Source organism: Malaya genurostris, chromosome 3, assembly GCF_030247185.1.
Source record: "Malaya genurostris strain Urasoe2022 chromosome 3, Malgen_1.1, whole genome shotgun sequence".
NCBI lineage: Eukaryota > Metazoa > Arthropoda > Insecta > Diptera > Culicidae > Malaya > Malaya genurostris.
Window position 1 is genome coordinate 301,232,851 of NC_080572.1, and position 8,735 is coordinate 301,241,585.

General features: G+C 36.3%; 1 protein-coding gene across 2 annotated transcripts in view; it reads left to right on the plus strand.

Moving 5' to 3' along the window:
* The first annotated feature begins 6,168 nt into the window (after positions 1-6,168).
* LOC131436359 (spidroin-2) overlaps positions 6,169-8,735 on the plus strand; it is a 106,526-nt gene continuing 103,959 nt past the window's right edge. For both annotated transcript variants that reach the window (XM_058605038.1, XM_058605040.1), the window contains exons 1-2: positions 6,169-6,298; positions 6,699-6,978. In XM_058605038.1, coding sequence (XP_058461021.1) covers positions 6,952-6,978 — 27 coding nt within the window. In that variant the 5' untranslated portion in view covers positions 6,169-6,298; positions 6,699-6,951. The remainder of the gene's footprint in view (positions 6,299-6,698; positions 6,979-8,735) is intronic.

Sequence of the window (8,735 nt, forward strand, 5' to 3'; positions counted from 1 at the left end):
AACATAAACAGTTATCATAGGAAAAATTTAAAATCAAAAGTAGTGTTTTTTGACGTGAATACAACTTACTTCGCCCTGTGAATTGGAATGGGTAGAACTTAACCGTGAATATCTCAAGTTATACTAAATTCTAGAACTGAATCCTAAAACTGAACTCAGAACATGGCTTCTGGTACATCTGAATTCTGAAATATTTTTAGGATTAGAGTTTATTATCGGACTTCAGATTTCCAGTTTAGTTCCTGATGAGCAGGTTCAAAATTAAATACTATGACTTTGGAACTGGTTCCTTGACTAGATTTGGAACTGAATTTAGTTCCTTAATTTATGTTCGGGATTCGAATCCAAAGCTCTGATTTAGGATTTCAGCCTCAGAATTCATGAACAAAATCCAACACCTGGATTTTAGACTTTGACTTTTTAACCATAAATTAATTCCTGAAGTCAGTTTCAGAATTTAATTCATAAGTTTAGTTTCAGAATTCAGAACCTCCATGCTGAAGCTGAATTCGGAACATAAACTCTGGAGCTAAATTTTGAAACTGAATTCAGTTCCTTTGTTAAGGTTCGGAATTCAAGTTTAGAATTCAGTTATAGAACTAAAACCAAAATTCTGAAAATGAGTTCAGTTCTATCATTCTAGAACTAAATATATGACCTGATTTCTTGATCTGGATTCCCAACCTGAATTTTGCCACTGAACCCTGAATCTGTTCAACAAGTAAAAGTGACAGCTTGGAAAAACAACAAAAAACTTATGACCCATCTCTTTTAAGACGTTTGAATGATTATCTTTTTCAAACTTTTCCACTTGTTTCACGACGTTTATCTCTAAAAAATGTTTATTTGGGTTTGTTTGAACATATTATGTCGTTAGACTTTGATGCACTTTTTTGTCGATAAGAGGGATGGAAGAAATATCACCTACAAAAGACTTATGAGCGCTACTGTAGGTAATCAGTCGACCATAGCAAGCATCACGCTCAGCATTCACATTTCTCTTTTAAGCCGAATAGCAGTTTACAGCTCATGTCAAAGATTTTCATCTGTAACAAAGAATGAACAGTTTCGCTATAGGCGAGAAAATCAATTATAGAACCATTTTGGTTACAAATTGAATGACTAAATTGACCGTCTTCAACAACATCCTCAAATATGTATGTGTATCCCTCATATTAGTCAACTAAAAATACTCATGATTTATAACCATCCAGAGTGTCTTTGTCACTTTGTGCGATGATTCGTTCAATGCATGTGTTTGAAATTTTGCGCGTCTTATTTATGCGCTGAATTTCACCTTAATGCTCGTTCATACGAAACATTTTAGAAAACTTCAACTTCGAGTTATTCTTGGGTGTCTCATGCTACTGAAAACTATTATCATAAATTGCTGAACATATTGCCGATGGTATGGAGAAGAAATTTTGCTGCTGTCTTAAATACAACAAGAGATATTCACGATTAAGTTCTACCCATTCTTGTACAAGTTACAATTTTGAAGAGGCGGCCCATAGTTGTTTATTATATTAAAGCTTTTATTTAGTGAAAAATAAGCAACTTTTTGTTGGGAACTACGGGTGGTTCAATGATGATCTGTTTATTTTCACACTTTATTCAATGGAAGTAACGAACTTGCATATTTTAGGTCCGCTCGAGGTATGCACTCTCAGCATCCGAATTTGATCAGACGCGAAATATATCATCTAATGTAATGTAACTGTACAGTTTTAATAAAGGCTACCAATAAAGGGCTTCTCGAACTTATTGAATCACGAATTACAGGTCTCTCTGTGGGTGCCAATTTACTTTAAGTCTACTTTTAAGTAACACCGTACCCAGGATTTCGTTTCGGGGCCCACAGATAAGGAATAACGCATATAACTGAAGATTATTTATGTTTTTTGAGAACGTTTTGCCGATTCAAAAGTACAAATCATTTAAAAAGAGTTTTCGTATACCCATAGAAAATATTTTGCAATTTAGGTAAATAGTCCTATGTTTTGGAAGGGACTAGGAGAGATTGGGAAAGATACTGATTTTTACATATCTCTCATCATATAATCCTATAGCCCAGAATTCGACTTTTGATTCGGGAGTTACTGTGTGATGAGCATTGAAACTGACAATTCCAAGAGTGTGTTTTTGTAAGTGACGATGTAAAAAGGAGCAACTACTTTAAAACTATTCAGTAAACTCTTCTAGTTTGCAAATTTTGTTGATTATTTATCAAAAAAAAAAATAATTAAAATATAGCTGTTCCAGAACCACCGAGAAGAGCGGTCAAAATTCTCGAAATGGAACTCACACCACATTTTTAGATGATGACTAGAACGATTTGCACAAATGCAAAAAGGATTCTAGTAAATATTTATTCTACTTTTACCTCCCGAAATTTTTTTTGTCTTCCATATGTAAAAAGGGTATGCAATTACAGTGAAACCCGACCTTTGAACCAAGGCTCGAAGGACTGAGTGTGTTATCCCGGTCAACATATCGTGTCTAGACTATTTCTCTTTTTGATACTTGTTAGAGAATTTTGATATTTTAACTACTAACGAGACCAGACTTATATCAGCACTTGCCAGGAAAACGGCTTTTTGTTATAAACTTGTTACGCCTTGATGATTTTTTTTGAGTCGAAAGTCGTAGAATATCATGAAACGTCGAGATTTAGTGTGTCTCGAAAATTTTTTTTTGGAAAAATCGATTTTCGGAGACTTAGAAAAAATCTCAAAGTTCTTAACCTTAACCAAAACCTTAATCACCGGGTAGCACTACTTACCCATATCGATTTAGCTCAAATTTTGCGTGGGGACTATATTCGAAGTGCTCAAACTTTTGAGCACTACCGCTTTACGAAATTAATTCTAATACCTTTCTACAGAGAAAGGCAAAACATCAAAAATGGAACTTATTTCGGTTTTGTCGTGAATACGACTTACTTTACTATGGGGCGCCTTTTCAAAATTCATCCTGTACAAGAATGGGTAGAACTTGATTGCGAATATCTCTTGTTGTATTTAACACAGCAACATAATTTTTTCACCATATCATCGAAAACAGAATCAGCAATTTATGATGAAATTTTCAGTAGTATGAGATAACCACAACTAACTCAAAATTGAAGTTTCCAAAAATGTTTGGTATGAACGACCATTAAGGTGAATTTCAGTGCCAAAATAAGACGCGTAAAGCTCCAACCGCATGAATCGAACGAACCATCGCACAAAGCATATCGCGCAAAACGGACACAAAAATACTGAATATTTCTAGTGGGAGAGTGTAGTGGGATTACGACATGGTTTGGTCGCTAGTAAAACAGACACTAACAATTTATGCTTAAAAACCATGAGTATTTTCATTTGACTAATACATATGTGCATGTTACGGTCAACTTAGTCATTCAATTTATAATCAAAATTTTCTTATAATTGATTTTCTCGCCTATTACTGAATTATTCATTCTTTGGAATTGATTAAAACCTTTGGCATGATGACTCCAATTATGTATCAATTTATAGAAAAACTGAACAATATTAAAACTGTTGACTTGTCAGATATTCACTAAAAATATCGAGTTTGTGAAGTGCATATCATATCAGTATATAAAGGAATAATAATTTACTATTTCTCATGAATTTTTGTAGGAATTATAAGTACTGTTTGACTACGCTTGGTGAATGGATGGATATCAATAATTTATATTCTAGAATTCTTTGATTCGGTTTGTGCATATTATTCCAAATCGCTATACAAATAGTTTCTCCGTGACGAGCTTAATAAATAAGTTTTTTTAGAATAATGTAATTTTGATTCCCAATTTAGATTTAGAAATCCTAGATGGGTAAAAACGATTTTTTGTGGATTTTTCAATTAGAACATTGAATTTTTGGTCTTGTCCCTTACACAACCCTGTATTGTTTTGCTCTTGTGTGTTCCGCCTTTTAATTGTACCGTTACAATTATGCTAGTGACGCATTGAAAGTTTGCCAAATTCGCACAACCAAACAGCTAGTACACGCGATTATCGGTATTCGGTTGTGTGGAACATGCATGTCAGTTTTATCCGTATTCACGTCATCCAGTTATGTCTCTGACATGACCCTCCCGCCCTTTTCGAAGACAGTTCGACCGATTTTTCCAAACACTTATTCGAATTAAAGATTGTATCATTCCATAGATTACCACGACAACGTGTTGGATGCGAATTCTGGTTTTGTAATTATATTGTGAAAATTATTACAAATTTCCAATTTGTAGGTGTTATTAGTTAATGGCCAAACTAATTGGTTTTGGCTATAGTGGCTTTTCGGATTTCGGTTTCAGAACGGAGAATGGTTCCTCGAATTCTCACACTTAGGTTCAAATAAAAGGCCTTAAAGTCTATTAAGATGATACGAAATTTTATTCGCACTCGACTTCCGGAATTGTGAGGCGAAGAGTGTTGAAAAGCTTCAATTGTCATTTAACGTCTTGTTAGTTGATGGTAAAATTAACTGGCTTTGGCTGTACCGGTTCTCGCTTTCTGATTCCTAAAGTACCGAAAACAGTGGTCAGAAACTCCGAAAAAAAAAAACGGATTTCAATTCATCTCAACAGTTTCTATGAAATTTTATCCCAATTCATCGTTCGGATCCAGAATTATAGAGTGATGACCAGTGATGCCACCTTTCGTTGAAGTCAAATCCGTAGATTTGGTTTCAAGTGTACTTATACTAGTACATTCACTTAAACTTAACAGCTTTAAGATCTAATCCACAAAGGCAGGCTTTCAATAATGACAGATCGATGGCTAATAGATGCATGATTACAATTTTAATTGGACAACCAAAAAAAAAATGCAGACGATGTAACAATATCTAATTATTTTCTTTTGATATCAAGAGATGTAATGCTAGATCAGGAGATTTCATAAGATTCATCCGTAGATCTGTAGAAAAGACAGAAATCCGTAGATCTTCGAAAAAATCCGTAGGGTTGACATCACTGGTGATAACTGTGGAAAACTTCAAGCTACCATTGGAGGTGACGACAATACAAAGATCGTAGAAACTCTGTGAAATTGTGCTGAAGACTATTCCAAAATATAGGTCTTGTTAATTGAAGGCCCTATAAATAGTAGTCAAAATTCTGAAATGAAGCTTGCATTAATTGCTCAATTTAGGCTTCGTTACACCACTAGGTGGATCTAAATAGATTTTAATAGAATTTTTTGAAATGTATAAAAAAAATTATGTATAAATAGTATGTTTCAAACCAACCAATGAAAGTGTCCGACTTCGGAAAAGGTCGAGGCCCCTTGTGCCCTCCATCTAGGTGGCCGAATCCACCATCAAGTGGTTTGCTCTGCCCCGAAGACCGAAAGACGTAGGCTAGGAAGCCGGACTACGTTGGAATTCTAGACAATGAGGAGGACGTTTGGTCAGCAGTCCTTGGCCGAAAAGCACAGTGCGATTTCACTAGAGAACTTCCGACTGCCGATATCATCAAGAATAGAATATTCTATCAATAGAAAATGAAGGAAGATTTGAACAAATGGATTGATCGGAACACTCGAATCTGACAGAGTTCTACGTTCCATACGTGGTAGAATTTGCTCATGAATGACAATTGTTCAATACGGTAAATTGTTTCCAAAAATCATTATTTTTTAAATTTTTCTGTTTGCTCCGTTTCTAAAATCCACTTAAACTCTTTTCCTTATATCATGAAAATTAGATCAATCAATCACCGATCCAACCGAAGGGGCCGTTCCACTTTTCGCTTCCGACTGTCCAATTCGCCAATATTGAACTGCCAGTCACTGCGGGCTGCGTGTTTCTCGCGCAGATCACAGCCAACTTTGTTTCTGACAAGTGACCCATGTGCGTGGTGGTGAAAACACTGAATGAAAATTGCAAATTCACCGACTGTCATTACGCGGATGCCACCGTTGACTTTTGCCAGAACCCAATGATAATAGTAAAAAGCTAGTCCAATGGCTTATGGTTGATGATACGTTGATGATAGCGACGGTGATTGTCATGATGATGATGATGAACATGCGCGGTCACTAAACCGTGGGCTAAACATTCTGACACCGCGGCTTTACCTCGCGTTATGGACCGGAGCTGATCGGGTGCTAGGAAAAGCGGATCCACACAAAAACGCTTCTATTATATAAAATAGAGTCGGTGGAAAAGCTTTGGTTTCACTCGTACTCCGGTCGTCAGATTGGGTAGTCGTTGGTCGAATTTTAGGCGTGTTAGGATAGGAACTGAAAACCGGTGAAAAATAGTTACAAAAGTAATTAACCCAGGTACAGTCCGTGGGGTCCGTGGATTATCGTTACAGAGTGCGGCTAGTTAATTGAAATTCAAATTTTCGCAAAGCTGTGCGTGTGTGTTTTGTTTTTTTCGATGGCCTTTGGAAATGGTTGATAAAAAAAGAACTACAATTTGACCTGTGAGATTCGAACAAAACAGAATTAACCTTGGACATCCAAAATAGAAACAAACAATCGCCATCGGATGTTTTTTTTTTGGTGTTCACCGAAAAGCATGGACAATCCACACGAAAAAAAAGAGTTGTGAGGTCATTTATGTAATCGAATCACTTATGTACGATTGAAAAAAAAACAGAACGCCCGGCGGTTGAAGTTAGTGAGACTGTTTTAGTGTACAAATTCAGTTTCCCTTGTTTCGTTTTTTTTCTTTCAGAGCTCAGTTAATTGGCAGTTTATGGAAATCATTTTCGGGGTTCGCGTGTTTAGCATCAAATACCCAGCACCGACCCCAAAGCAGTAGAATAGAAGAGAAGAGAAGAATTTTTTCGCGGCGGTGGAAGTGATTTTTTACCATTCAAAGTGTTGCACATATTTTAGTGATCTCATTCCCATCGGATCGGTCTCTTCGCGGGAAGGTTCGAATCTCGACGCCGCGACCCTTACCGAATCATCAACCCAAACACAGCATGGCAGTTGATGCAGTTTTTCGAAAGGTGAGTGCTCATGACCGCCACCACGCGGTGGTGGGTGGGAAATTGATCCCCAACCTGGCCCGACTAGGCGAGGTTGAGGTCAAAAAATGAATGGCACGATGAGATGTAACATTACGATTAGTTAAGATTCAACTGCAGATCCCGTCACTAACGAGCTGATACCGCTGAAATGTTTGTGGTAGGTGGCCGCTCTCAGGGTGTTCCAGTGGTAGATGAGATTTGATCGCTAAGATCGAAGATTGTGTTTGCTACTATTATTTCTCGTGTCAGGTGATTAAGTTCTTGTAGGTTTTTCCAAACAATATGGGAAATTCTCATTCTCATATGATAATTCGAATTGCTGATGGAAAGAGCAATTCGAATCATCACGAATTCATAAGAATAATTTTTTTAATAACTATTTATTGGAATATGAGTTAAAATTAAATTATTAAGATTTAAATTGGGTGTTCATCCACAAGTAGTGACTTTTCAGTCCTATTATATATATGATTTGGTTATTACCATGAAGACATCATTTGCTTCCGCAATTCTGAGATTTTTGTGTAGGGAAAATTCTAAACCTACTTGTGTTGTGTAATGGGGAAAAGGAACTTACTAACTTATTAACTTACTAACTAATACAGAGAGAGAATCGATTCAATTGAAGATTGCATCGATTTTTGTCGGAATTTGCTTATAATATTATGTGACATTACATTTAATGGTTCTATATTTGTGAGTCTGTGTAACTCATTTGTACTAAACCAGGGAGGACGCTTTAAAATCATTTTCAGAATTTTATTCTGAATCCTTTGAAGCGTTTTCTTCCTGGTGGAACAACAACTTGACCACCACCATCTTCATTGGAACTAACAAGATCTTTTTTGTCACTAACTTTTTCGTTCCCCCTTCCCTGTCTCTTCACCATCTCGATGGCAACTAATTAGATCTCTGTCGTTTTCAGACATTTTGTTTCCACATCCCCTTTTTAACCACGTTTTCCACAATATTTACTTCTCTTTTATTTTCTTCGGCAATATCATTATCACCACCCACGGAAGACCGCTTCAGTCGAAAACCAGCATGCGGGCCACCCGCCGGGCCCTCGTAGCCTGGGGGTGTTTCCCGCGGATCCACACGGACCAACGCCATCTGGAAGACTCATGCAACACTCAATTCATCGACCACTGCCGATCGCCATTACGATTTACGAGAACCCGAGATGACATAGTCTAATGATACTATTATAGTTTTAAGTTAGTCGTCAATTAAGATTAGAAAACACCCTTGGCATCTTAGAGCTTAAGCAGTGTGCCTTAAATTATAATACATTATTGAATAAAAAAAACAACTTGACCAAATTGGTACTGCATAAAGCATGGCTGGTCTGAAAATTTGTTTATAAATTAACAATTTGTTTTTTAGACAGAGCTTAGAATTTCTGTTTATAAGAGGATATAAACATTTAATATATTTATTACACTTTGCTTGGATTCCTTCAATGTGATCCTTGAAAGTGAGTTTTTTGTCATACGTTAAACCTAAGTATTTAGCTTGATCAGACCATGTCAATTCCAAGCCATTCAATTTGAGAATGTGATTATTGTTTGGTTTAAGAAAAGAAGCTCTTGGCTTATGAGGAAAAATAATTAATTGCGTTTTTGCTGCATTTGGTTTAATTTTCCATTTTGACAGATAATCACTGAAAATATTTAAACTTCTTTGTAGGCGACTGCAGATCACTCTTAGATTTCTACCCGTGGCTAACAGACTTG